Here is a 25,081-nt window from a genome sequence, read left to right as displayed (position 1 = left end):
TAATGCACTTTCTACACATTTTGTCACCACAACACGAGGTCTACACAGATAACCACGCCACACCCGTGCATTCAGAGGCAACTGCATAATACCTGTGCAACTCCAGTACTTTGATTCGGCGAGGTTTGATCGAGCCAACGAAAAGCCACTGACGGCGATCGAGGACCCTTGCCGCGGTAATTGGTGAAGCCAAGCGGACCACGTGCCCGTGAAACCGTCGGAAAGGGCCAAATGCAGGAAAACCGGGTGGCGATCGCTCGGGCTGCAATGCGGGGAAGTCGTGTCAGGTTGATGATGGGACGATGATGGCATCGGTTTCCAAGGAACGGCGGCCATGATCGGCGTGGAGAAGTTGGGGTTTTGGCGTATAATTAGGGGGATGCCGTCTGGACCTCAACCCATCTGATTTCATTGGGACTGGTTTTGGGGGTTGCGCTTTTCTGCCGCGACGGCAAACATGAACATGGAGCCCTTGACAGAGAAGCCGGACAGCGCGCACGCCGAGGAGACACAGGGCGCGCTGCCCAAGCGACACAGCCATTTCCTCGAGCAGCGTGACAGCGACAATGCCCAACTGCAGACGACGATGGCGGCGACGATGACGGCGACGGCGACGGCGACGGCGACGGCAACGGCAACGGCGACGCGCAAGTCGTTTGCCCACCTCGACCAAAAGGCGATTCTGCGCAAGGTATGTCTCGCTGCCGTCTGATCAGACGATAAAGCTGTCAGCTACCTAACTCGGGCTCGCCATTGCACACGGCAGATGGATCTCCGGCTGATCCCGATGCTGGCACTTCTTTATCTGCTCTCGTTCCTTGACCGTAGGCACCCAGCCCCCGAGTCCACTACCAGCACAGAGCTCTGACAAGTGGCCACGGCGCAGGTGGCAACATCGGCAACGCCAAGATCGAGGGCCTGCAGGAAGACCTCGGGCTGACGGCGGACCAGTACAACCTGTGCCTGACCGTCTTCTTCTTCAGCTACGCCGCCTTCGAGGTGCCGAGCAACCTGCTGCTCAAGAAGCTGCGCCCGAGCCGCTGGCTGCCGACCATCATGGTGGCGTGGGGCGTGGTCATGACGCTGATGGGCGTGGTGCAGGGCTTCGCGGGGCTGCTGGCCGCGCGGCTGTTCCTGGGCGTCGCCGAGGCCGGCCTGTTCCCCGGCATCGCCTACTACCTGACTATGTGGTACACGCGCGACGAGATCCAGCTGCGCCAGGCTCTCTTCTTCAGTGCTGCGTCGATCGCCGGCGCTTTCAGCGGGCTGCTGGCCTACGCCATCTCCAACATGGGGGGCGTCGGCGGGCTGGCAGGCTGGCGCTGGATTTTCATCCTCGAGGGCATCGCCACCGTGCTGATCGCTGTTTTCGCCTTTTTCGTGCTGCACGACTTCCCCGAAACGGCCTCTTTCCTGGCCGACGACGAGCGCGCTTTTGTCGTCGACCGTCTCAAGTTCCAAGGCCAGAGCAAGAGTCGGTTGGCGGCGGAGCACGACGCTGAGACGCCCGGCCAGGCCGAGGACCACCTGGCAAGTGTCCACCTGGCAAGTGTCCACCTGGCAAGTGTCCACCTGGCAACTGTCCAGGTGGCGCAGGCCGACGAGTTCAGGTGGGCGTATGTCTGGCAGGCCTTTGGCGACTGGCAGATCTGGGCTAGCATCGTGGTTTACTGGGGTGTAAGTCACGCCTGGTCGACAACAAGGACATGTTTGCTGAAATTCCGTGGCCAGATCGTGTGCCCTATCTACGGCATCAGCCTGTTCCTGCCCACCATCGTTCACACGCTGGGCTACTCGCCCAGCACGGCGCAGCTGATGACAGTGCCCATCTACATCACGGCAGCGGTGCTGGCCGTGCTCGTGGCCTATGCCTCGGACCGCGTCGGGAAGCGCAGTCCGTTCGTCGTCGGGCTGCTGATCGTGGCGGCCATGGGCTTCTCCATGTAAGGGCTGCCTCTGCGCACCACTAGAACTCCGTGGCCGTGTTTTGACCGCAGACAACAGGTGCATCGCCTCGTCGGACCCCCACGTCGTGTACGGCGGCGTATTCGTAGCCGCGTGCGCCGTCTATCCGGCGTTCCCCGGCATCATCACGTGGCTGAGCAACAACCTGGCGGGGTCGTACAAGCGCAGCGCCGGCATGGCCATCCAGATTGGCGTTGGCAACCTCGGGGGCGTGAGTTTCCGTGATCCATGCATACTCCATCTCGAGACTGACGCTGCTGAGCAGGCCATGGCTTCCAACTTCTACCGCCAGAAAGACGCAGCGCGCTACGTCCTCGGCCACGGGCTGGAGCTCGGGTTCATCGGCGCCGGCATTGTCGCGGCCGCCGGGCTGGCGGCGAGCTACTCGGCCATCAACAAGAAGCGGGACAAGATGGTGCGAGACGGCCCGCTGCACTCGTACACTGCCGAAAAGCTCTCCGCCATGGGCGACCGTGCCGTCACTTTCCGATACATGCTATAATGACCTGGATACGGCAAAAGTCGACGCTAAACAAGGCGCAGAGTACCTCGACACTAAACAAGGTGCAGAGTACCTCGACGCTAAACAAGGCGCAGATTACTACGACTTGACGAATCAGGACGAGCCAAACGTCGACGCCAAACAAGGCGCAGAGTACCACGACTTGACGAATCAGGACGAGCCAAATGTTCCCCACGCCCCCCTCATAAACGCCACGGCAAGCCTGTTCGCCCTCTCGTCGCCGTTCGGCACGAGCTGCGTCGCGAAAAACGCCGCCACCCCCTTTTCCCTGTTAACAGCCCACATGACATTTGGCATGCCCTCCCACGCCACGGTGCCGCGCGGCATCCCTGACAGACGCAACACATCATCCTCAACCACGAGCCCCGCCGCACTCCAGTTCACACCCAGCTCCTCCCCACCGTCTCCCATCCTCCCAGCACAAAATGCATAGTCGTCCCTCCCAGCACAAAACGCATAGTTGTCCCTGCCAGCACAAAACGCATAGTTGTCCTTCTCGCCGCGCAGATCCCGCAGCGCGCCGCTCCCAGCCGCGAACTGCGGCTCAAACAACAAGTCGACCAGATCCCGGCGGGAGAGCAGCCGCGGCGCCGGCGCGAGCAGATCTGCCAGCGCGGCGCCCACGTCGCGCACGCTGCACGTGAGGCCCTGCGTGGCGTCGTCGGCTTCCACCAGACTGCCGTCGGCGGCGGCGCGCTCGACCATGCGCAGGCGCCGGTGCCACACGTCCTCACGGTCGCGCGGCCCGAACGTCGCGGTGCGCATGTTGAGGACGTCGAAGACGTGCGTCTGCATGTGCCGGATAAAGTTGCCGCTGGGCGCGGCGCGCGCGACGAGGAGTTGCGCCCAGTGGATGCTGTGGCCGTAGGCGAAGCCGGTTCCGGGGTTGAATGTGAGCGGCAGCGACGTGGCGCGGACGATGGGGTGGGCGTCGGGCGCGGGGGTCGGCATGGCGCCGCCGGCGGCGAGGTAGGATTGTACGGCCGGGTCGTCGTGCGTCGACAGGCCGCTCGTGTGCGTGAGCAGGTGGCGGAGGGTGATTTTGGTCGCTGGGGGGCGGGCTGCGAAAGGGCTGCTGCGAGAGATCAGGGGCAGCGCGTCCAGCTCGGGGAGCAGCGTGGACACGGGGTCGTCGAGCCCCACGAGCCCGTGCTCCACTAGCTGTAGTGCGGCGATGTGCGTCAGGAACTTGCCCGCGGAGCCGAGCGATACCGTGCTGTCGGCGTCAAGCGGCGGCGCGTCGGCGTCCAGCGACTGTCGGCCGCACGCGTGGTGGTAGAGCGTGGTTCCTGTTGGGGTTGTTAGGGTTTGGTCCTATGGTTTTGTGAAGGGAGGGTTGTGTAATTGGATGCCTGCCTTTCGCGTCGACGACTAGTCCAATTGCGCCCAGGACGTCCCTCGTGTCTGGTGCTGCTGCCCGAGCGAGTTGTGCCTCGAAGTCTTCCATTGGTAGTTAGGTTACTAGAGGTTCAGATCTGGTACGAAAGCCGAATGTGTGCGAGGACGAGGAGAAATGAAGAGGAGATTTGCGTAAAAGATACGGGGGGTCCGGCCCTGGGTTGAAGGTTCTGGGTGTGCATCAGGCTTCCCCGGGGCGGATTCATGCCGGTGGGGGTCAAAACTCAAACGAATACTACCTCGCCATGCTTTCAGTTCATGGCTCAGACAGAGGGGGGATCTAAGCCCCGTGTACGGTTAAGGCTATAGAAACAAAATGAGTTAAATGTCTAAAACAGGGCTGTGCTGTTTCGCATTCGACAAACCTTTAAAGTGTATTTCCTTTAGTAAACCTTGTGGTTTCACACGGGAATAACAGTAACCCCAGGCAAAAAGGCCGGGCATGGTTATACGCAAAGGCATCAATCCGTTTGATATTAGCAGTATTACCAAGGCACAATTTGCCAACCAAGAATACAACGCCGAATGCAAGCCAAGCGGCCGCCTCGAAGCCCGCTTAGGTAACCACTCGTGCCATGTGCGTGAAAGCTCGCCTTCAGTCCAGACGCAAACAGGCTGAATGGGATTAGCCACAACCTTTCATATCCCTCCATCTAACTGCAGTGCCGGCATTGGGCGAGCTTATTGACGGCCCAAACGCACCTACCACAGTGGTCACGTTTGCACGGCATTCAAAAGCCGTGTTGTGTTGGTGCCTTGGTCTTGGCAGAAGTAGACTTAAGGGAACACACTCCCGCCATGGCCTAGACGCCGCCCTTGGCCAGTCAGAAAACGGCCTCGTACCAATCAATTCAAGCAGAGCCGCCACAATACCTTCGCGATGAAGTTGACGGCGTGCATGCTGCTGCTGCTCGCAGCCTCGGCACACGCGCACTGTCAGTGTCTCAGTCCTTAAACGCGCGACACCTGCCCATGACTGACAAACACAGACAAGTTCCCGCGGCTGGTCGTCGACGGCAAGCCCGAGGCGGCGGACTGGGTGTCGGTGCGCAAGACCAAGGTCAGCAACTCGCGGGACAACGGGGCCGTGTCGGACGTCAACAGCGCCGACATGCGGTGCTTCGGCGGCAGCTCGGGCAAGGCCACGTCGGCGGTCGCGGCCGGCGCCGAGCTCGGCTTCGTCGTGTCGTCGGGCATCATGCACTTCGGGCCCTGCCAGTTCTACATGGCCCGCGTGCCCGACGGCAAGGACATCGACACGTGGGACGCCGCTGGCAGCGTGTGGTTCAAGGCCGGTAGCATTAGCGCCGTGCAGACGGGCGGCCCGCTGAGCGGCAACGAGGCCACGTGGCCTGCATATCGTGAGCACGTTCTGTTTTGTCTGTTTGCGGAGATGCAGCTGCTGACTATACCGTGTGGTGGCAATCAGACAAGACCCAGGTCGCCTTCAAGATCCCGGCGGCCCTCCCCAGCGGCAAGTACCTGGTGCGCGTCGAGAGCATCGCCCTCCACCTCGCCCAGAACGTGGGCGGCGCCCAGTTCTACATCAGCTGCGGACAGGTTGACGTGATGGGCGGCGGGAGCGGCGTGCCCGGGCCCCTTGTGGCCTTCCCCGGCGCGTACAAGGCGAGCGACCCAGGCCTCATCTGGCCGAACTCGCCGCCGCGGACTAGCTATACAGCGCCGGGGCCTGTTGTGTGGGAGGGTTAAAGCAAGTTTTTGACTCGTAATTATATGGTCTCAAATTCAAAGTTTGTGTTGCTTGTTTGAGTAAGAATGGTGAGAATGGTAAGAATGGTGAGGGTTGTGAGTGAGAATGGTGAGAATGGTGATGTCGCCCAGATTTAAGCCACTCTTCAAGCCACAGTCAGCTTATTCCGTCATCTTACGTTTGACTTTTGTTTAAAGATGTGTGTTGGTTGAACCAACAGAACAATAAGTGGCGGAGGCGGCGGCAGGAGGCGCAGGGCTACAGGGTCTATATTAAGAAGCCTTCGGCTTCGTCCTTTGAACCTTCCTTCTAGCCCAGACGGAATTTAATGCGCTGTCAACTCCGATCATAAGCAACAGGTGAGAATGGTGAGTGAGAATGGTGAGAATGGTGAGAATGGTGAGAATGGTGAGAATGGTGAGAATGGTGAGTGAGAATGGTGAGAATGGTGAGAATGGTGAGAATGGTGAGAATGGTGAGAATGGTGAGTGAGAATGGTGAGAATGGTGAGTGAGAGGGTGAGTGAGAATGGTAAGAATGGTGGTGAGTAAGAACGGTAAATGCTGGCAGTCAATTGAAATGCTTTGAACCGAGGCAGCTTTGTGCACGCAGTGTGCTCAAGGTTACATAAACTCCTGCCCAAGTGACACTGCGATATCGGCAGCTGGCGACGGCTGCGAGCAACCCCAGCAACCCCACCCCAACGCCCAGCCAACCATTGAAGGCGTGCTGTCAGTGCGGTTGCGCGGCCTTTTATCTCTTAGCCCCACTCGCAACCTAACGTCATCCTAAATTCCAACCTCGCATTTACGTCTCGTTGCATTGCGTGCATGCAAGAGTGAGGGGCATTCGCGCAATCGACCAACCACGGACCACGTCCCGTCGCGGCAGCCGCATTGCAGGGGCGTAGGAAGCCCGGCCTGCCTATCTCGGCACCCGCACTGCGCCACTGACTCGCCGCCGGACTCGACTTGGTAAGCCTGGGCAGCTAGACCCCGCCGCCAACTGAGCACGGCATTGGTCGGGCCAATTCGGGCCAATTCGTCCCAAAATCATTACAAACGTCTCAACTTTTTTGCGCATCCAAACACCGTCTTTATTTGTCCATCCCTTTCGAGCGCAGCACACATAATTGCCAAGAGCCTGGTCGCTAGCAGAGAGAGGCGAGGTATCGGCTGAGTCCTGACGGACGACATCATATCATTTCCTCAGGCAGCCATGGCAGGAACACCAGCCGCCGACGAGACGTCGCCGCTCCTCGGCGGACCTGACTCTCGTAACGGCGACGTCAACGCCAATGCCAATGGCAATTCCGATGCCAATGCCAACGGCAATTCCGTTGCCAATGCCAACGGCAATTCCGATGCCAATGCCAATGGCAATTCCGATGCCCATGCCAACCCCAACGCCAGTGCCGACCCCGATGCCGCCGCCGCCGCCAACGGCAACGGCAAGCCCGACGGCGCCGTCGCCGTCGCCGGCTGGCTGCGGCAGGCCTTTCTCCACGTCGAGCAGCGGCTCCTGTTCGGCGGCTTCCTCATCACGCTGTCCTTCAGCTTCACCCAGGTGCCGTGAGTCCCCCTTCCCGCCCGTGCCGAGCCGGCTTCCCTGGGCCTAACCCGCCGCGCCAGCATCTTCTACGCCTTCTACCTGATGAACTGCGACGTCTACTACGAGACGCACCCGCCCCACCAAGGGCCCGGCAACCGCTGCAAGGTCGACGAGATCGCCGCCGCCACGTCGCTGCAGTTCGCCTTCCTGGCCATGTCCACCACCATCTGCGGCACCTTCAACCTGTTCTTCGCCGGCTGGCTCGTCAAGCGCGTCGGCCCCCGCCGCGCCCTCCTCGCCCAGATCTTGGTCCCCGCCATCCGCGTCGCCACCCAGATCCTAGGCGTCCTCGCCGGCGGCGCTGCCGGCATCACCATCTTCCAATGCACGCAGCTGGTCACGGTCCTGGGTGGCCCCGCCGGGTACATGTGAGTGCACGCACCGGCAGCCCGTTCGAGCAGAGTAGAGCTGACGCGATGCTAGCCTCGTCATGAACATCATCGCCGGCGAGGTGGTCGAGCCCGAGCGCCGCACCGGCGTCTTTGGCATGCTGCAGGGGTGCATCATGCTGGGCCAGGGAATCGGCTACTACAGTGAGCTGCCCCGACCCTGTCTGCGATAGCCGGACATGCAGAAACTAACCAGGCAAGCAAAACAGCCGGAGGTCTCATCGGCGACACGTGGGGCATCCGCCGGCCCTTCGAGGTGGCGTTTTTCTCCTTCCTTGTCTCGGCCGTCTACGCGCGCCTGGCGCTGCCGTACATCTCGCCCGGCTCCATGTCGGACGGGAAGAAGCCGGCGGTCCGCGGGATCGGCGCCTTCTTCGCGCCCCTGCGCGTGCTCGCGCCGCAGCGGATCCGCCTGCGGGGCGGCAAGATTGTGCGGCACTACGGGCTGCTGTTCCTGTGCGCGGGCGTGTTCCTGGGCGTGGTGGCGACGGGGTACGTGGCGCTACTGATCCAGCTATACGCGACGTCGGCGTTCGACTTTGAGCAGAGCGACAACGGGCTGCTGATGTCGGGCTACGCCTGCATGCGCGCCCTGTTCCTGATCGTCGCCTTCCCCGGCGTCATCGCCCGCGGCCGCAAATGGTACCTGGCCCGCCACCCGGACAGGAGCACCAAGGGCCACACCCCCGCCCACGGCGCCGACGACCTGCCCACGCGCCCCGAGGAGATCGAGGCCCCCGTCGGCACCTTCGCTGCCGACGAGCCCGTCACCTCGGAGACGGTCAAGGAGGTCGAGGGCGCCCGCTTCGACCTGTTCTTCCTGCGCTGGAGCCTGGTGCTCGACGGCGCGCTGACCATGTGCACCGCGTTCGCGACCAAGAAGTGGCACATCTTCCTGGGTAACGTTCACCTCACAGACTCGACATACCGGTGAGAAGAATAGCAAGCTGACAACCCTGTGCTTCAAGCTGCCTTTTTGCTCCCGTTTGCGTCCGGCAGCGCGCCCGCGGCCAAGGGCGTCATGACGGAGATGTGCCCGCCGTCGCAGCGCGCCGACGCCCTCAACGCTCTGACGCTGGTCGAGAACCTGGCCAACATCAGCACCCAGGGCCTGTTCGGCTTCGTGTTTGCCGCGCTGGCCGAGCTGGGGAAGTCGTACATGACCTTTTACGTCAACGCCGTGAGTTCGATATATGTCTGATGGTTGGAGGCGATTAATTAGCTGACACGTTGAATTGCAGGCCTTGGCGCTGGTCGCCTGCGGGGTGCTGCTCTTCTCGCACTTTGCTCCGAGCGGGAGCACGCTAGTGGAGAACGAGGAGCAGGCCGACCAAACAAGTACTCCCGAGAATGCGACCACAGCGGCCGAGTAGACGGCAATAGAGTTCGACCCGATAACGTGGCCGTTGGATTTACGGCAGCTAATCGGGTGTTGCCGGTCATCTTGTCCGTGGATGCGATGGCCGCCCGAATCTGCTGTTGTTGGAACAACGCGCATTCCAGCCACATAGAGGTGGCTGTAGCAACGCATTCATCAGCCACACAGGCGGCGGTGGAGGCGTAGGGGTCCCAGATTCCATATAAGTGGCCTACGGCCACCTCTTTCTTCTAGATAGACATAGACAACAATGACCATCACTTGAACCACCAGCTTTCGGCGTGCAGCACGCCCTGTTGTTTCCAGTACCGGTACCTGGTGATTCCAACAGCTGTGTCACGCACAACACGGTCATCTACACGCAGACACGGTGTTAATTACCTTGAGCAACATATGAACACGGCGAGACAGCAGCGACACGTTGCATATTTGCATTTACAGTTAAATGGATGGATATCAATTGATATACAAGGGCAACACGTACGAGACACAGAAACCATAGATTGTAGTCGGTTCGAACAATAGACCAGCTTCCGGTTTTATGGCGACAGGTGACATTCTACTACAGGGAATACGGCTACAGGGAATACAGGGGTAGGCCAAGTTCTCGAGAAGTGTTTCCGCGACTGATTACGCTGTGCAACATAAACCAAACATGCATCGCCAAGAAGTGGCCATCGCCAAGTGGCCATCGCCAAGTGGCCATCGCCAAGTGGCCATCGCCAAGTGGCCATCGCCAATAGTCATGTACATACATCAAACTCCCACCCCAAATTCCTTTCCGCGCCATTCTACCCGTAGTCTACATGCGTCCCTCTATCCCACCCAGCCTCCGCCGACCATCCTACATGCCGCTCGGGTCGCCAGGGAGCTTGTCGAGCCCTGCGAAACATCTCGTCAGTAAAGCAGATCACTAATGGACACCATGGATGTCGGAAACGAAAGAAAATACTCACAGCCCTCCCACTTCTCATTAACCCGCCCAGGCACCTTGCACTTATTCGCCTGCGCGACCTCCTGCGTCTTGAGCCCCGTGCAGCTGGCCCCGGTGCACCCGGCGTCCATGGCGCGCTGCAGCGAGTCGCCCTTCCACCCGAACACGTAGTCGCCGTGCTGCCCGTAGCCCGTGTTGTCGCCCGTGCTGAGCACGAACGGCTGCGTGCCGTCGGCCGGCCACTCGGCCTTGTTGTTGAACTGCGTCGTGTCCCACACGATCTCGAGCATGATCTGCGGGATCTTGACGGGGTGCGTGGACGGGCAGCCGTTGCCGACGCTGGAGCCGGTGAAGGTCTGGGGTCCGGCGGACGGGTACGCGACGTGCGACTTATGGTCCGGGCTGTCGAGATTCTTGCCGTCCCAGCAGCTATGGATTACCTGCCGTGTTAGAAGGGCGAGGTCGTAAGTGAGTGCTGGCGATGGGGGACTTACGTCGGATACAGGATGTTGGAGCGGATGCCCGAGCACACACCGGCCGGGAGGGCCTCGGTGTCGAGCCGGGCGTCGGCGCACGGCGCCGCGTCGTCACCCTTGAAGTTGGCTCCCGAGTAGCAGCGGAAGCAGCTCTGCGACTTGCGGCCGTTGCCGATCTTGGCGCGCTGGCCCGCGTCGCCGACCAGCATGCGGAAACCCTGTGTTCTCGTCAGTCTTGTTGCGGGAGTGTTTGGATGATCAGTGGGTGGTCGACTCACGGGCTTGAACGCCGTCACGCCGCCCTTGCCGGGTGACACGTAGTACACGACGAAGCCGCCCGACGTCTGGGTCGTGAATTTGTCGCCAAAGAGCAGCCTGCGGACGAGTCAGTTCTGTCGTTGCGTGCTTGGAACGAAGGGGGCAGTACCGGTTGGGGATCTGCGGCACGCGCTTGTAGCTGCCGTTGCGGGCCTTGAAGTACATGTTGGCGGTCCAGTAGTTGGAAAAGTCCTCGGCGTAGCTGCATGTGGTGCAGCTGGCGACCTGGGAGATGTCGGTCGACGCCATGCTGACGTTGAAGGCATTGCCGCCGATGACCTGATGCAGATGCGGCGACGGCAGCTGGTCCGGGTTCACCAGCGGGTCAATGCGGTCGATGACGATCTGCGAGCAGCCGAACCGTAGCATGGTGGCCGCGGCATCGGCCGCACCCGCAAAGGCAAGCACAGCAGTCCAGTGCATCTTGGGCAGTGGTGAGCGGTGTCAGGGGGGGGTTGTTGACAAGTCGACTAGGGGTTGGCCGGAAAAGGGGACGCTGGTTTCCGTCTCCAGACTCGAGCGCAGGCGCATCCCACTTATAAACACTGACCCTGACATCAGTGGGGTAGACAGAGCTGCCACTGCCAATTACCCCAGGGTTGGCCGAGCTGGAGATTTGCCGGCCACCAACTATACCTGCAATGGCGTTGGCTGAGAGCAATCTGGACTTGATTGCCCATATCACCCGGCCCAACCAGCCTATGGGAGGCGCCGTAGAGCGCCCCCGTGAGCGGCCCCGGCGGCCTGTCTGCGAGCCTGGATTTTGCCATATTACCGGGCGGCCGGATTCAGTCCAGCCCAGTCCATCACGTCCCCCAGGGGGCGACCGAGGCAGAGTCGAGCGGCACGACGTCAATACGCGCCATTCTATACCCCTAGCAATTATACGAGATTGAACGTGTTCCTGAACTATTGTCCCGTCTCTGCTGCTCCCGGGTTTGGCGCTGGCTGGAATGCGACACGCCACATGGAAGGCCCGGAGCGGCGGGCGTGGTGTACGGGTCGTATGTGGATACTATCGTGGTTCTAATTATGTCTTGCCCAAGTCTTAATTATTGGGACTGGGCAAAGATATGCAGTTGGTTAGAAAGGCTGGGGTCTCGGCGCCTCGTGCCTTGGAAAACAGATCTGCCAAAAAACAAGCGCCAGAGGAAAAGTCGAAATGAAACAACACGGCGCCCAGAACTAGTAGACCGTTGCCCCACGCGGCCTGGAAATTTGGAAGCCGGGAGAATTGTTCTCGAAGCTTGGCGTCTTGGCCTGCGTCTCTCCGCAACGTTCAGATTCTCCAGAACGCCACGGCTTATCCCTGCTCGGGCACCCCAGTACTCCATGATTTCTCGCCCGTCACACAACTACCGGATCCGGTGGCAATGGTTGGATCAGAGGATTTCGCCATTTGAGGAAATTTGTTGGGTTCGGATGTCCAGGAATTTGAACACAGTTTAATCTAATTCTTCTGCCTGCCTGCCTGCCTGCCTCTTGCCTGCCTGCCTGCCTGCCTCCTGCCTGCCTGCCTGCCTGCCTGCCTCCTGCCTGCCTGCCTGCCTGCCAACCATAATCCAGATATGAGCCCCTGCCAATATCAAATCCAGATATGCACCCCTGCCAATATCAAATCCAGATATGCGCCCCTGCCAATATCAAGTCCCGAGCCTGGTCTCGCTCACGCCCGCTTGTAGGAGAACTTGGCGGCTAAGAGCGCCGCGGCTCCCGCCACCAAAGAAGTCCCGCCGAAAATCTGGGCGTACAGGTAGCTGCCGTGGTTGAGCTGGACGAGGGCGCCGCCGATGGGGGCGCCGGTAAGAGCGGCGAACGAGACAACTGCAAAGCACATGCCCGTTCGCGAGCCGTTGGCGTTCATGTTGGGGGTCAGGCTGGCGCAGGCCGAGGTGAAGAGGGTCTGGACGACGGCGGCGAAGAAGCCGTACAGCACGCAGAAGACGTAGAAGGCGGCGAGCGAGTGCACGCCGGCCCAGGCAAACATCAGCACCGCCGCGCAGGAGACGCCGGGGATCATGACGTTGAGCGGTCCGAAGTACCGGTCCGCGACTAGCCCCGCGACGATGCGGCCGGGCGCGCCGACCGCGTTGGACACGAGCAGCAGCGTCAGCGATGTCGACGTGTCGACGCCTAGGTGCGTCTTGGCAAAGGCGCTGATCTGACACGTTTGCACCTACGCCGTTAACTCGGGAATCCGTCAAATGACCGGGGACTCCGTCAAATAACCGAGGACTCGGGGAGGTGGTCTTACGTAGAAAAACGCAAAGTACAGAGCCCACCACACCAGAAACATGCCGACACAGAAAAGCGTGTATCCGCGCTCCCTAAAGGCACGCCACTCGAGAATGGGCCCGGCCCTTCTCGGCGGCAGGCGGGCGCGCGCGAGCAGGAGGATAAGGACCGAGTTGAAGACAACAACAAACCCCATAACCCTAACGGTCCAGGCAAAGCCGATGCGCGGCTGGAGCTGCTGGGCGACGATCGGGAAGACGAGACCCCCAGTCGCAGTGCCAGCCGCGGCGATCGCCATGGCGGCGGCGCGCTTAGTCGTAAAATACGTGGGCACGACAGCGACGGCGGGACAGAACATGAGTCCATCACCAAGACCCTTGCAGATGCCCTGGGCGAGCAGCAGGTGCCAGTACTGGGTGGCGACGGACGACGTGAGGATGCCGACGATCTGCAGCAGCATGCCGAGGGCCAGCGTGGCGCGCAGATAGCCGGCGTCGAGAGCGCGCCCCGACACGCAGCCGACGAGGAAGTTGAGCAGAATTTGTAGTGAGCCGATCCAACTGATGGACGACGGGGTCGCCGATAGTGTGGTGGCGTAGTACGCTTGAAACAGCCCGAACGAGTTCAGGTAGCCCCAGCTGTTGAACGACACCAAGTGGCCCACCAGAACCTGCGTCCATGCCCGCAGCCCGCCGTCTGGTGGTGGCGGGAACCCGTCGGGGAGATGGAGGCTTGTTTTTGAGTCACTCGTGAGGGCGGTGTTTGATTCACGCTTGCCCATTTGGTCTGATACAGGGGGTGCGTCGGCCAACGTCATCTTGGAGTCTGTACAACTCTCAGTGGAGGTATTTGCTGAAGCCATCGGGTTAAAACTGGGTCTAGGTCTGGTTCGAGCATTTGGTTCAACCGTTGAAGAATGAAAATAATAGTTCAAGATGCTGAGTAAACCTGAGACTACCTGGACTTCGCCCTGGCGTGGAGTCAAGGAGCTGACATGACATGTTCAACACGGGTCATAGACACTTATATCCTACATATTTCGAGTTCCAGATACGCTGCGTATTATTACTCATGGAGCATTCGCATACGTAGTACCACTGTTAAGTTGGGGCTTTGGAAAGCAATTGAATTTGGTTCCGTCGTCGGCTATCCTGTCCAGGCTTATTGTGAACGTGATCGACAAGAAAATGCATAAAATACAGGGATCGGGTCTGGGCCCGCGCCGCTGTCGGAATTGTTGCCACCCCAAGTGCCTGCCCCGGGACGACTCCGAGTCGTTGGTTGGTCATCAACCACCACCGCTAGCTCCGTGTTGGCGCATGCAGGTCTCTTCGGTGTAAGTACGGATACCTAGGTAATGCGACCGTGCATACGCGCCGCGCCTTTCGCGATACAAAAACCGGGTACCATTGCTCCTAGAACTTTTTTTTTTTTTTTTCAATATGGCATTCGCATTGCCAAGCGACGTGAGTGGCGGACGCATTTGAAGCTTCCGGGCTTTCTATGTTCCAGGCAGCCGTCGCGTGTTAAACCCGGAACTGCACAACGCAAACGTTTTGTTTTTATTCCTGTTTTCTTCCCAGTTTATTCGATACCCATGCCATGCTTAGTGAAGCACGGTCTATTTCTCTTTGTTCGTGTACTATGCACCCCATAGGACCAAGCGCAGTGCAGCGTGATGCACTGTATGTCCCTAAAAGAAGAAGTGAAAGAAGGATAGATTTGTCTAAACGCTAAGGTTGTGGTGCCTACGCTATGTAGGCTAATGTACTGGCCACCTTCCATACTTATATAGGTATAATAACTTACATAGGCATAATATATGCCCCTCTCTTGGATGTCACTTACCCACAAGTGACTTCTATAACCTAGCTGATGGATGTCGTTTATTGGAGTCTATATGACTGATCGACATTCCTATATTGAAATCCCAAAATATGTTTGTGAGATCTTTATGATTACTAGTAACGGACTAAGACGAACTTAATCGTCGTGAAACCTTTATAGTTATCCCTTATTACGTTTACTATCCTCCCCGAAGTTCTATCTCCTGGTCCTCTAACTCCTTGACCTTCTTCTGATAGATCCTTTTTTTATGCTCGATATTATCGAGCTTTCTTTTCTTCGCTATGTACTCCATGGCCCCTTTCAGTTACCCTTTCAACTCGTTAATGACCTCCACAGCTTCCTTGAGTTCCGCCTCTAGTATTATTACCTTATCTTGTAGCTATAGGACTTCAATATCTCCCATCTGACCGACGACGTTATTAATTACTTCGTCAGCTCCGTCTATTCTCTCGGAAAGTTATCGGGCGAAGTTGTCGGCCTCTTCCTTCTCTTTCATTTGCTCGATGATGTCTCTGACATCCTCGTTATCGGTATCCTCGTCGTTGGCTTTATTGATCTAGAGATTTGACTACTTATCGCCGTTATATCTCTGGTACTTTGTGATGCACAATATGTGCAGAAACGAGAGGTGGAAGAAGGATGATTAGTATGGCGGGACGAAAAGTAAATAGACTCGGTAGTATGGCGGGACGAAAAGTAATTAGACTCGGTAGTATGGCGGGACGAAAAGTAAATGAACTGGTTTGGCCTGTCTGAATACCCTATTCTCACCGAAACACCGCACCCTTTTCTGCACCGCACCCTTTTCTGCACCGCACCCTTTTCTGCAACTTGCACAGCGTGTGCAACCTATTTGGTCTGTCTGAATTGGTTGCTTAAGCAGGGGACCTGACTGTAGGGACTGTAGGTGATTTTGCGGGGTTGGGTTAACTGCCCACCTGCCTAAGTGTGGGGTTTTGGCCTAATGTTACAGGGCCCCCTGACCTGTCAACGCCTGCCCCACCACTGCGCACAGACCGCAGCAGTTGGCGAGAGCCTCTGCCTGGAAAGTATGACAGCCACGGAGTACCCATCTGCCAAACCACGATGGGTGCATCACTTTCTTTCATCTAGTAATTTTCTTGGCCTCACTTCAATCTCATCTCTCCCCCAATTCGCCGAATGACTGTATAGAAATGTAGGAAACCATGGCAACGACACGTGACTTGCTCCCTTTAGAGTCTGAAAGGCCGGTCTGAGTCACACGCCAAAGCGGTTGGCTCAGGCGGCCGACTACAATTCTGTTGACCGTAATTAGAGCTGGCTCTGACCCCACCTTCTTCACCTAACCTCGCCCTTCACCTAACCTCCCCCTTCACCTCGACTGTGTTTGCTCCCCGGCTTGACTTTCTTCTTCCCAAAAACGCAACGCAACACAACACAACTTCGCATTCATCACCCAATTCACTTGTTGTTTTGTATTCATCTACCCGATTGACCTCTTCTCCCGAATCGCAGCCATGGCCGAGTCTCAGGGCGAGGCGTGGTTTCTCAAGGCGAAATGCCCCGTCTTCTTGCCCCAGGCCGACGCCCTCACCTTGTCTGCCGCCGAATTCGACGGCTACCTCAAGGCAAAGTTCGCTGCGTTCAACAAATCCGCCGAGATTGTTGATGCCGCCGAGACTCATCATGCCTCGGTTGACCGGGCAATGACGGACGATTCCTTCACCGTCGTCACCGACCCTTCGACAATCGCCGATGCCCGCGAGATGGTCGAGAATCTTGCAATCGATTCGGCTTCCGCTCCCGCCAGTAGCGCCGAACAAACAGCCGGTGATAAACAGGTCAACGACCATCCATTCATGCAAGCCCTCCTCTCCGTCGATGCCGACAGCGAGCCCCCCAAGGACATGGAGAACAAGATGCTCACTGAAAACGGCGATATTGCCTTGCGCTCCACCAACAAGGGCCTGGTCGACCTCTTCTTTGAGCTTGAAGTAGCCATCTCGGGCCCCCGCCTGTTTCAGCTATTGAATTCCGCCTGGAGGCTCGACCCGCTGGCCACGCTCAAGATCGTCTTCAACGCTCGATCCATCCACCTGGGCAAGAGCTCGCGGACAGTCTTCTACCGCTGCGCAGGCTGGCTCGCAGAGCACCACCCCCTCACCCTAATCATAAACCTCCGCTGGCTAAGCCGTCCCGTCATTCCCAAAAAGGCTGCTAAGAAAGATCCCGACCTCGATGACATGGTGGTTGTCGACGCTACCCAGGATGAGAGCGACCCTGCCCGCTTCGACGTGCGCAACGGCGTGGCCCATGGCTACTGGAAGGACCTGCTGAACATACTCGCGCTCTCCGCCAACAACAAGCTCAGCGTGCTCGCTAGCCCTCGCAAAATCCTTAATATCGAACGCCCAGACAAACACGCTGCTCGTTTGCCGGCTGACGTGGTCAAGGAGAACCAGCACAAGCTCCGGGACGCGCGCCACGACGCTGCCGTGCTCGCCTTTAAGACCAATCCAGTGCACCGCGCACTCCACCTCGCTGTCGCACGGCTCTTCGCAGAGCAGCTGAGAACCGACCTCGCCCTTCTCAATAGCGCCAAGCCAAAGGAGATGCGTAAGATCTCGCTGTGCGCCAAGTGGGCCCCGTCGACGGAGCGTTTCCACGATAAGCACACGTTTATCGTGTCGTCGATCGCCGAGATCCTGTACCCCACAAGCCACTTTGACGCCAGCGCCATCTCCCGCGCCGACAACGACAACGAGGCAAACCGCACCCTGTACCTGCGCCACGCCCGCGAGGCCTACCGCATGGCCACGGCCTCGCTGCGTAGGCACCTCGAGGTCGTCGAGCGCGAACTCTCCGCCAAGACCTACGGAAATATTAAATACGAGCGCGTGCCGTCTCTCGCCATGAATATGCACTCCAAGACGTTCATCGAGAAGGACCCCGAGCGCTTCGAGCAGTTCATCGACAAGGTTGCCCGCGGCAAGGCGCAGATCAGCGGCGCCGTGCTGTTGCCCAGCGTGCTCGTCAAGGCCGCGAGTACGCAGCCCGGCATCAGCTACGACACACAGCTGTCGACGCGGAAGCGGCCGCGCGACATGGTCCAGGCGCGCTTATCCAACCTCGGCCTCGACGCCAAGGTGGCCGACGGCCAGTGGCGCACGCTGGTGCAGCGCATCAAGGACTCGGGCGCGCTGGAGTCGAGCATCGCCGTGTGCGACGTGTCGGGTAGCATGACATACCCGACGTTCCCGGACGGCACCTGCCCCATGCACAGCGCCATCGGGCTGTCGCTGCTGCTGGCCGAGGTGACCAAGCCGCCGTTCGGCGGCGCCTTCATCACCTTCAGCTCCACGCCTACGGTGCAGAAGATCGACCTGAGCCAGTCGCTGACGCAAAAGTATGCGGCGTTCGCCAGAGCCGAGTGGGACATGTCGACCGATTTCGTCGCCGTCTTCCGCGACCTGATCCTGCCAATGGCCGTGCGCCACAAGCTCGCCAAGGGCGACATGGTCAAGCGCGTCTTTGTGTTCAGCGACATGCAGTTCAACGCCGCGTCAAAGCTCAGCAGCGACCGGTGGTCGTCGAGCTACGAGCGCGTCAAGGCGGACTTTGCCGGGGCTGGCTACGACGTGCCCGAGCTGGTGTTTTGGAACCTGGCCGGCGGCCGCGCGGGCTACGCGGGCGGCAGCGACAGCGGCAGCGGCGACCCCGTGGCCCCGAAGCCGGCGGCTGCCGACGAGGAGGGCGTGTCGCTGGTCAGCGGCTACTCGCAGGCCATGCTCAAGGTGTTCCTGGACAAGGGACTGTTCAGCGAAGAGGAGGACGAGGAAGAAGAGGGCGAGGTTGTTGTGAGCGCTGATGGCGACGACGTGGTGGTTGAGGAAACGGCCCCCAAGAAGCACAAGAAGAACCCGCTGAGCACGGTCAAGAAGGCCATCTCGCACAAGGCATATGATATGCTCAAGGTGGTTGACTAAGCGGGAGGACTTTCGACATTGTTGGAGGTTTTGGTTTCGTTTTATCAACGTGCACGCGTGTATGATACCCAGGCAACCAGTTGCCAGAAAAATCCGCACACCAAAGCCTGCCACGTGACCCACTGCACTAACAAGCCCCCTAACAATTCTACACTTTTCCATCACACCACGCACCACACCGCCAGTTCTACCATTTCCACCACTTCTACCACTTCCACCACTTCCATGGCTTTTGGTGATACGCACTTTACTACGCCTATCAAGGCACAAGTTCTTGGCGCCATTCGCCTTCTGGAAGGCCATAAGATTCCACACTATAAGAACGATGTTTTCAGCTCTTTTGGTGTAAGCCGCCGGTCAGGCTGGCAGATCCTGCACAACGCGCGCGAACGGCGGCACCCAGAGGTGGAATCCAGGGGCCGGAAGCCGGTCCTTACGCCAGCCAATTTGCTAGCAATGGAAAGCATTATCTGGCAATACGGTTTCCAAGCCCGGGCACTAAGCTGGCAAGGCCTTGCTAAAGCCGCCGGCATCTTGACGCTAGTTTCTACACGCACGATCGAGAGGGCAATGGGTACACTAGACTACCGGAAGTGTATTGCTTGCGAGAAGGGCTTTGTCTCGCCAGCGCACGCCAAGCGAAGGATAGAAGCAGCCAAGCTTTCACTTTCCTATCGCCCTTTGCCTGAGAACTGGCGCGATATAAGATGGTCAGATGAATCTCACTTTGGTATATGCCCTGAAGGGAAGGTCCAGATTATACGGAAGCCTGGAGAGCGTTACTGCCCTGACTGTATCCATCATGCTGAAGAACCTTCTAAAGGTATTGAACGATACCATGTTTGGGCTGCTGTTGGCTGGAACTTCAAGTCACCACTTCACTTCTATAGTGTTCCTACCAACACCAACGGAAAGATGTCCTTAGCTGTATATCGCGATATCTTGGAAGAAGTGGTAGGTCCTTGGCTGGCACGTGGGGATTCTTTTGTTCTGGAAGAAGATGGGGATTCTGGCCATGGTGGAGGAAAGAAGCCTAATATTGTAAGGCAGTGGAAGGAAGAACACCAGCTCAAGCACTATTTTAATATGCCTGGCTCACCAGACCTTTCGCCCATAGAAAACTGTTGGCGTGCAGTAAAACAATTCGTACGTGCACACTTTACTGTAGGAGCTGACTTGAAGGCACTGATTTTTGGAAGGCTGGGAGCGTGTAAGTCAGGAGAGCATCAATAAGATGGTGGATTCTATGGTAGTGCGGATGGAAGATGTGTTAGCCGGCCAGGGTCAGATGACTGGGTGGTAGAAGGCCCTGTGGTGACTTGCTTGTAGGTAGGAATTTCTATGGCAGTGGAAGTACTGTGCTGGGTCTGGTGTGCTGGTTTTTTGGCAACCGCTTGCTAGGGACGAAGTAGCCATTTTGTGAAATAAAGTCCACTTCTACGGAATAAAACAAGGATGTCTAGTCGGACCGTAGAAAAGGTCGTCCCACATCGCCTGTATATGGAGTAGCTTTGAGCAACCGCAAAAGTACTTAGTCTAACCATTCTCGCTGTTCCGTTTTCCTGTACGTTGCCTGTAAGTTTTAACATTGCATTCTGATTAGTAATAGTCTAAAGTCTAGTAATTAGTATAACGAGTCTCTCGGCTACCCCGTAATGCCTTCGTAACGCCACCTCTGCCTTGGTAGTGGGTTAACCTGACTACTAAGCTATGTAGGTAGGTAGTTATCGCTACGATGCAGTCGACGATGTAGTAGTTGAGGGCGTTGTAGGGAGTGCAGAGTGGAATGCCGTTCTCAAAGGCCCAAGCGGACGTCCCAAATAACATGGAACTGACATGGATATGAGAAGGAGACCATCATCTTTCCTGTCCATATTCCACCATGGCCTTGATAGCTAGATCTTCTTCCTGCAAGTAATACTGTCATCTGTTTCCCATCTAAAAAAATGTGACTAGACACTTCTAAAATGGTCTAGTCCCCCAAGATTTGCAATTTCTCCGGAAGATTGCGACGCGGGGAACATGTTGTATTTGGGTCATTTCATGTCGAAGGGAGCAAGTCTGTCACACCAACCCAAGTCACGTGACCCAGCCCACAGGTTTGGCAGAGGCGAACCAACTCCTCAGGGGCCGAAAAACTAGCTTTGATTTAGTTCAAAGAACTTCCGTGATAAGGAATGAGTTGGTCGTCGCCAATCCATCGAGGTAAACAACCGAATCAATACTCGCGAGGTCAACTTCACACCGTGATGGCAGGGCCGAAGTGGTCGAGGCTCTAGTGCAGATGCATGACGTGACTACTTCTAGGAACATCGAGAAGCTCATTGGTGCATGGGTGGGAGTACATAGGCGACAAAATAACACAGCTTTGAGCTAATTACACAGGGCTAGGCACAATACCGCTCAAACAACATGCATCTCCACGCCCTTCCGCCTCCGCCGCTTGTCCTTCTTCTTCTGGCGCACCATCCACACAGCGTAGAGCACGAAGATGGCCACAGTCATGGGCACAGAAATAGCCCAGAACAGGGCAAACTGCGGGCGGGTCGCCACGGCCAGCGGGCCCGTATGCGCCGCTGCCGCCGCCTGCTGGGCCGCGCCGTCGTCCCAGACAAACAGCGGCGTCGAGAACAGCGCAGCGACGAAGCTGCCAGGGAGGAAAAACATGGCGACGAGGGCCAGCATCTTCATGCTGGACGAGTCCTGCAGGCTGGAGGCGGCGATGCTGCGGGTGGCGCTGGCCGTGTCGAACGCGATGGCGTTGTCCTGCTGCGCGATCAGGTGAAACAGCGCGGCGATCTGGATCTGGATCCGCTGCTGCACGTACGCCGTGTCGACGGCCTGCATGCTCGCGCGGTGCTGCAGGAGCTGCATGTTGCGCGCGACGGCCGCGTCGTCGGCGGCCGAGGTTGTAGTGGTGCCATTGTCGCCCGCTAGGGCAGCGTCGTGCAGCATGAACTCGTTGAGCGCGTCGACGACCTTGAGCTTGCGCGTGCCGTTGGCCAGCTTGGCGGCGCACCCGCTCATCTGCGCCGAGAGCGAGCCTAGCTCGCCGGCGGCGGGCTGCGTCTGGCGGCGCGACGTGAAGCGGTGGTGCCCCGTGCGCTCCTCGACCTGCCGCACCGCGAGCTTGATCTCGTCGAGCGTCGAGTCCAACTCGTGGCCTAGCACTAGCCCGGCTAGCAGCGCCGGGAACATGACGTGGCGGGCCACGCGCGCGCTCCACTGCGACTGGAGGATGCGCAGCAGCTCGGTGCGCTCGTCGCCCTCGGCGAACACGACGGCCTGCGTGTGCGGCAGCGCGATACCCTCGGGATCGCTCCCGTCGCGGCCGGTGCGCGACCACGCCAGCGCCAGCTTGGGGTGGTACGCGACGCTGAACACGGGGGGTTTGTCGGCGTCGTGCCTCGGCAGTGCCGCGACGCCGGCGAAGCAGCTCCGCGCGTAGTCGAACCCTCCCTTCAGATCCCAGACGCCCAGTAGCCGCTCTAGCGCCTTGGTTGACGGGCTGTGCCGCGATGTCTGCGGGTTCTGGCCGACCCACACGATGCGCAGCAGCCGTGTGTGGTTCTCGCCCTTGATTGTCGTGCGCCGAGACGCGTCCAGCCAGGTGTCGAGGTCGGCCGATGAGATGGCGCGCGTCTCGACCGCGGTCGCCGACGACTCGTCGTGCCCCCATATCTCGGTCACGTCGATGACGGGCGACTGAAACACGTCCCACTCCGGCCACAGGCTGCGCCGTCCAAAGTGGTCATGTAAATCTTCCATGTTGGGGGTTGTGCTGTTCTAAGCTGTCGCTGGTTGTGTTGGGGTGTTGGGGTGTTGATGATTGCTGCATCAGCTTGGTATTTTGGTATTGTTGATCGTTTGCCTAACTCAATCGCAGACCGGGTAATCCACAGCGTGTTTATATCATCGCCGCGATTGACGGTGGCCTCCGGATGTTGATCTAGGACTGCGCGTGACTCGAAAAGGCAAGGTCCTAGCGAGGCTGTGCAGCAACGGGGGTGGCTCATCGCCATGACGGACAGGGTCGCGATGCGGGGAAACAATTGTAACCGTGTCTGATTGATGTCAGTGGTAAGTCTTTGGTGTATGTCTCGAAGAAGGCTTCTGCAAGTTTACCTAATTGATGTCAATATCAATAGGATATCCCCACCTGGCCTTTGCTCCGTAATGTCGGGCAAAACATGCCGAGGCCTTGTGTCTTGGCGGGAGGTTTGACGTTACGCAACAACCCAAAAGAACAAGGCGACAGCGCCAAGGAAAATGCAACGAGCTGTCACAGCATGCAGCCCGCGAGGCACCCCACAAACTGCGCCGCCGCCCGATTGCCCAGCCACCGCGGATAGACGCCGGGACTTGTGTGAAGCAGTCTAGGCCGTTGTTTGAGGTATTGAATCCGCGCATCCCCAGACGTCACTGTCCTCACCCGTGCTCTCGATGCATGGACGTTCACATGCACAGCCGCGGTGACGCGACTAGACACGTGCCTTGCTGTCGCCGTTTCAAATGAGGCCTGCGTGTGGTTTTGAACACGTCTGCCCGGTATCAGATTCTGGACATGCTTTTGTATCACCCTGGCCTTGTCTGGGCGCTTCTAGCGCATTTTCTGGTCTGCGGCCAGGCGACGGACGCTGCGCCTCGACCTGTTGCCTGTCTTTGCGGTCTGAGCTCACTTTCTAGTCTATGGGCAGCAGCAATGATGTAGTCGCACGACAGATGAAGCGGAAGTAGATGGCGGGTGCGGTGTAATTAAAACAGCTTGTGTCAGTAGCGCAGTGCGCAGGGGGTCATCGGGGTTCGCGACATGAAGGTAGAGGCTACAGTAGGATGGCGGTATTTAAAAGAGGGGAATGGAGAATGGAGAAGATACTGAATGATGTGACTAAAGTTGAGTGACGCCAAAGATGAACATGCCTGAAACCAGAGAGGGGAGGAAGGGCTTCCTGAAGGGTAATCGCACACTCGAAGTCTAGCGTTGGCGAGAGTTTTGGAAGAATATGGATGCATTCCAGGCCAGAGAAACGCTGTTCAAGCTGCTGCTTGTCTATTTGGTGTAGGTATATACCCTTTGAATCAGGATGAATGATGATAGTGATAGTAAGCGACGTTATTGGGTTCGTGAGAGGCCCGTCTCGGTGTCTACCACCCGGCTATTTTCCCGAGGCTTCCGAGGCCGTCTCTGTGCGTCCCATCTCATAAGAATCTCGAGGTCCGTGTCGTGCTGTTTCGCCAGCATGTAAACCCACTTTTGCTCTTCGGAAATCCAGCTGCGGTTGGGGAGAAAGGCCTCGAGCATGTAGTACTGGTCACGGTTGAAGGGAAAGTCAAGGGTCGGGGGCCCGCTTCGCTCGAGGAAGGCATCGGTGCCGGCGCGGACGTCGTCGTCGGTCATGCGGAAGCGGCGGCGGCGGTTGCCCTTGTTCAGGCCGTGACGACGGATCGAGCGCGTGGTGGAGTCGAGATGGGCCTCGAGGATCCTGGCATGCCACAGGCGGCTGCGCAGCGACTTGACGACGACGGCAGCGTTGGAGGCGACGAGGGTCTGGTTCCACTCAGGCTGTCTCCCGCGGGGGACGGGGAGGATGGGCTTGCCCTTCTCAAGGTTGCCTTGCCAGTGGGCAAAATCGACAACGAGACACAGGCAGTTCCATCGCAGCATGCAGGTCAGGCAGGTGCACGTGAGGGACATGTCGGGGGGCTGGATGTGTTGGAACGGCCTTTTGTGGACAGTCATCTCCTGTCGGTCCGGGTTCTGCACAGCCGCGCGCAGGGCCGAGTCGACGTCTTGCATCAGCACGGGCCGCAGGAAGCATCGCTCGAGGGAGGCATAGCGCAAGCTTATGATGCTGGCGGCGAGGGTGTCTTCGTCGGAGAGGATGAAGTTCCGCAGCGGCTTGCTCACGCGCAAAAGGACAAAGACGTCTCGGGGGCACAGGATGGACAAGATGGCCGTCAGGATCTCGTAGGGCATGTCCAGCAGCCCGCTCCAATGCCTGGCCGCAATCGTGTCGGCCCTTTTGGCCAGTTTCTTGCGCTGGCGCTCGGTGCGTTTGGAGTGCAGGGCCAGGGCTTTAGTGAGGTCGACGAGGGGCTCGTCGTGGTCAGCGTCGTCGTCAGCGTCACCACCACCCTCAACCCCACCCCCAACCCCACCCCCGCCAGGTCCAGTGTCAGCAGCCCTGCGGCGCACGACACTGATAATCGGGACCGCGTCGGCCATCGTCTCGATTCTATGTATAGGGTTCTATTTATAGGGGTGTAGGATGTAAAAAGACAGAAGAGGTGATGCCAAGTGGCCGGCTGGTGACAGGCAGCGATTGC

The 25,081-nt window shown here is 58.5% G+C and overlaps 9 protein-coding genes across 9 annotated transcripts; 4 read left to right on the top strand and 5 right to left on the bottom strand.

The window, feature by feature from the left end:
* Positions 1–3: 3 nt before the first annotated feature.
* B0T26DRAFT_725845 (uncharacterized protein) lies at positions 4–622 on the bottom strand. The gene has a single exon (XM_060442796.1). It carries the CDS (start codon positions 539–541, stop codon positions 284–286), a length of 258 nt encoding a protein of 85 aa, XP_060291322.1. The 5' UTR covers positions 542–622; the 3' UTR covers positions 4–283.
* B0T26DRAFT_656047 (major facilitator superfamily transporter) lies at positions 599–2,467 on the top strand (the record flags this gene model as incomplete). The annotated part of the gene is made up of 7 exons (XM_060438681.1): positions 599–691; positions 767–824; positions 887–1,478; positions 1,566–1,677; positions 1,732–1,943; positions 2,005–2,176; positions 2,231–2,467. The coding sequence occupies 7 exons, from the start codon at positions 599–601 to the stop codon at positions 2,465–2,467; spliced, it is 1,476 nt and encodes a 491-aa protein (XP_060291321.1).
* A 171-nt stretch (positions 2,468–2,638) lies between these two features.
* B0T26DRAFT_862242 (beta-lactamase/transpeptidase-like protein) lies at positions 2,639–4,219 on the bottom strand (the record flags this gene model as incomplete). Its single annotated transcript, XM_060447767.1, has 2 exons — positions 3,858–4,219; positions 2,639–3,802 (listed from the first exon to the last, which is right to left on the bottom strand). The coding sequence occupies exons 1-2, from the start codon at positions 3,933–3,935 to the stop codon at positions 2,639–2,641; spliced, it is 1,242 nt and encodes a 413-aa protein (XP_060291320.1). The 5' UTR covers positions 3,936–4,219.
* A 553-nt stretch (positions 4,220–4,772) lies between these two features.
* On the top strand, positions 4,773–5,801 carry B0T26DRAFT_837180 (glycoside hydrolase). The gene is made up of 3 exons (XM_060447526.1): positions 4,773–4,821; positions 4,876–5,247; positions 5,316–5,801. The coding sequence occupies exons 1-3, from the start codon at positions 4,785–4,787 to the stop codon at positions 5,594–5,596; spliced, it is 690 nt and encodes a 229-aa protein (XP_060291319.1). The 5' UTR covers positions 4,773–4,784; the 3' UTR covers positions 5,597–5,801.
* Positions 5,802–6,437: 636 nt separating this feature from the next.
* Positions 6,438–9,305, top strand: B0T26DRAFT_725829 (major facilitator superfamily domain-containing protein). Its single transcript, XM_060442795.1, has 6 exons — positions 6,438–7,168; positions 7,229–7,576; positions 7,632–7,741; positions 7,807–8,496; positions 8,566–8,777; positions 8,839–9,305. Exons 1-6 carry the CDS (start codon positions 6,816–6,818, stop codon positions 8,968–8,970), a joined length of 1,845 nt encoding a protein of 614 aa, XP_060291318.1. The 5' UTR covers positions 6,438–6,815; the 3' UTR covers positions 8,971–9,305.
* Positions 9,306–9,819: 514 nt separating this feature from the next.
* Positions 9,820–11,072, bottom strand: B0T26DRAFT_743584 (uncharacterized protein; the record flags this gene model as incomplete). The annotated part of the gene is made up of 5 exons (XM_060444275.1): positions 9,820–9,857; positions 9,932–10,338; positions 10,404–10,603; positions 10,664–10,760; positions 10,813–11,072. The coding sequence occupies 5 exons, from the start codon at positions 11,070–11,072 to the stop codon at positions 9,820–9,822; spliced, it is 1,002 nt and encodes a 333-aa protein (XP_060291317.1).
* A 1,190-nt stretch (positions 11,073–12,262) lies between these two features.
* On the bottom strand, positions 12,263–14,079 carry B0T26DRAFT_725821 (major facilitator superfamily domain-containing protein). The gene is made up of 2 exons (XM_060442794.1): positions 12,958–14,079; positions 12,263–12,864 (listed from the first exon to the last, which is right to left on the bottom strand). The coding sequence occupies exons 1-2, from the start codon at positions 13,798–13,800 to the stop codon at positions 12,370–12,372; spliced, it is 1,338 nt and encodes a 445-aa protein (XP_060291316.1). The 5' UTR covers positions 13,801–14,079; the 3' UTR covers positions 12,263–12,369.
* Positions 14,080–15,522: 1,443 nt separating this feature from the next.
* Positions 15,523–18,754, top strand: B0T26DRAFT_875448 (uncharacterized protein; the record flags this gene model as incomplete). The annotated part of the gene is made up of 3 exons (XM_060448069.1): positions 15,523–15,573; positions 15,628–15,986; positions 16,284–18,754. Exons 2-3 carry the CDS (start codon positions 15,974–15,976, stop codon positions 18,752–18,754), a joined length of 2,484 nt encoding a protein of 827 aa, XP_060291315.1. The 5' UTR covers positions 15,523–15,573; positions 15,628–15,973.
* Positions 18,755–21,157: 2,403 nt separating this feature from the next.
* B0T26DRAFT_655937 (uncharacterized protein) lies at positions 21,158–24,980 on the bottom strand (the record flags this gene model as incomplete). The annotated part of the gene is made up of 2 exons (XM_060438673.1): positions 21,158–22,540; positions 23,904–24,980. The coding sequence occupies 2 exons, from the start codon at positions 24,978–24,980 to the stop codon at positions 21,158–21,160; spliced, it is 2,460 nt and encodes an 819-aa protein (XP_060291314.1).
* Positions 24,981–25,081: the final 101 nt, after the last annotated feature.

Source organism: Lasiosphaeria miniovina (genome assembly GCF_030549165.1).
Source record: "Lasiosphaeria miniovina strain SMH2392-1A chromosome Unknown B0T26scaffold_7, whole genome shotgun sequence".
Classification (NCBI taxonomy): domain Eukaryota; kingdom Fungi; phylum Ascomycota; class Sordariomycetes; order Sordariales; family Lasiosphaeriaceae; genus Lasiosphaeria; species Lasiosphaeria miniovina.
The sequence above is the reverse complement of the archived record's forward strand: the minus strand, read 5'-3'. Positions and strand labels throughout refer to the sequence as shown.